General features: G+C 32.2%; 1 protein-coding gene across 1 annotated transcript; it reads left to right on the forward strand.

Annotated features, from left to right (window-relative positions):
- Positions 1 to 752: 752 nt before the first annotated feature.
- On the forward strand, positions 753 to 1,504 carry NAEGRDRAFT_54945 (uncharacterized protein; the record flags this gene model as incomplete). The annotated part of the gene is made up of 2 exons (XM_002668089.1): positions 753 to 852; positions 1,119 to 1,504. 2 exons carry the CDS (start codon positions 753 to 755, stop codon positions 1,502 to 1,504), a joined length of 486 nt encoding a protein of 161 aa, XP_002668135.1.
- Between the last annotated feature and the right edge of the window lie 636 nt (positions 1,505 to 2,140).

Here is a 2,140-nt window from a genome sequence, read left to right on the forward strand (position 1 = left end):
TACATGTAAACTCGTATTTCAAATCATGATGATTGTACATGTCTACATGTCTACATGAAGTGGTAATTTTTTAGTCAGTTATCAATTTGGTGATTACACAAGTTTCAATGAGTTCCCATTCAATGGATTGAAGCTGATGTGATCATGACGGTTAAAAGAGAATATTGTAAACTAAATATCCTCCCTCTTACAATAATCCTATTTTTGCTGTATCCTATTCAATAGTAAGATGCATTCGAAGAAACTGAGGTGTTACCATTCATCTTACTGACTTCTCAATAAGGTTGTTCCACAAATGTTCAACCAATTCAATTCTCAGAAAACCATTGAACTCTATTAAACTCCATTGTAACTGTTGTAATCTTATTCTTTAAAAATTGCTATAAATTCAAATTATCATTCATTTAATCATTAAACAAATCAAAAAACAAATTCAATAGCTGAATAACTCAAAAACTATTAAAATCTTAAGAAATGACTGAACAAACTCACGAAGAATTATTCAACCAAAACATGTGTGGAAGTGGTTTGGCATTCAAGAAGGTAGTTCGTGAATTATTCAACAATCGAATTGTTCCTGCTACTAAGAATCTTCAACAAGTCAATCCAAAGATGATCATCTTGTTGGATTGGGCTTCTCTTGCTGCATTTCCAACTGAAACCAAGTACAAGTATGGTGATAGATTTGCTGAAGATACCTTGTTGAATAATTGTATCAAAAATTCTTAACCGAATGTCCAAGATTGAGCAATATGGGTGAAATTGGAAAGGTTTTCATCAAGGATCCTGATTGTAAGGATGCTTTCATGGGATTGGAAAAGTTGATTTTCAGAGTTGTTCACAATGCTGATAGTAAGGATTCTTCTGGTTTCCTTGGCTATTCTTACAAGGTTAATGGTTCTGATTTGGTTGTCACTTTGGAATGCAATTTGACTCTTGTTATGAAGGTTGCCAATGAAAGACAAAGTCCATCTGCTGATTCTGAAGCTAAAAAGTTGATTAATGCTTTCTAATGATTTTTTAAATGGCATTACTTAATGAATCAATATTGATATCAATAAAAACAAGCTTCTTTGTTGAATTTGAAACTCAACCAAAACAATCATTCTTCCCACAAGTTTCTGCCACTGCACAAACAAAACCAAAAGTGAGAAGAATTGAAATTAATCTTGCTGATCTTTTGGGAATTCCAACAAGTAATGAAGCTCAACAACAACCAAAGAAAGAAGAACCAAAGAAAGAAAAGAAAGAAACTACTTCTACACCTCAATCATTCAGAGAATTATTACTTCAAAGAATGAAGGAAATGAGAGAAGAACAAAAGAGTCAACCATCACAAACTCAAGAAAAGAAACAAGAAGAGAAACCAATTGAAACTTCTCCAAGTGCAGCTGTTGCTTCTCAGCCGAAAGGAGAAGAATCAATTCAACAACAAGTGAAGGAACAAGAAATTGTTGCCGAAAATACTCCAAATATGACCAGATACAAGACTGCACAAGTGTAAAATCTGCAACAAAAGACTACAGCACCACAGGTTCCCAAGTTGTCTCCAACCTCAGTACTGTATGCTCCATATATGTTGTTTTAAAAATAGACTGGTCAGCTATATTGTTGAAGTCTTAATTTCAATATTGAAACTGTTGATTAATTTAGAAACCAATAAAACCACAATAACAAATACAATTTCTCTTTTCTCCTTTCCAAAACTATATTTTAGAGCTAATTATATTGAGAATTACAAATAGTTACCATTTAATGGAACAACAGACCACTAAGTCAGTGAATCTCCCTAAGTAACTGGAAGATCCACTTACTACTGGTAAAGTAGTTGGGAATCGAGAGAGGATTTCTTAAAAAAGAAGTCAGCTCTCAACATATCCCGATAAGATGAACTGTATGTAATTCTTTTGCATATTTTGATAAGGAAAGTAAAATTGTCTGACGTAATTTGGACGAAACCTGCAATTTTGAAATTCTTCAATAAGATTCCAATTCAAGAGCTGCCACAAAATGATCCACAACCTGTTGAAAAATAAATTTCTCGTTTTAAAATCAAATAAAAATTAAGAGCTATTCAAATTTATTATCATATTTTATTAACACAGCTAATAATGATAAAGGTTGTTAATAAAATTAGCTT

Source organism: Naegleria gruberi (assembly GCF_000004985.1).
Source record: "Naegleria gruberi genomic scaffold NAEGRscaffold_697, whole genome shotgun sequence".
In the NCBI taxonomy this organism is placed as follows: Eukaryota; Heterolobosea; class Eutetramitea; order Acrasida; family Naegleriidae; genus Naegleria; species Naegleria gruberi.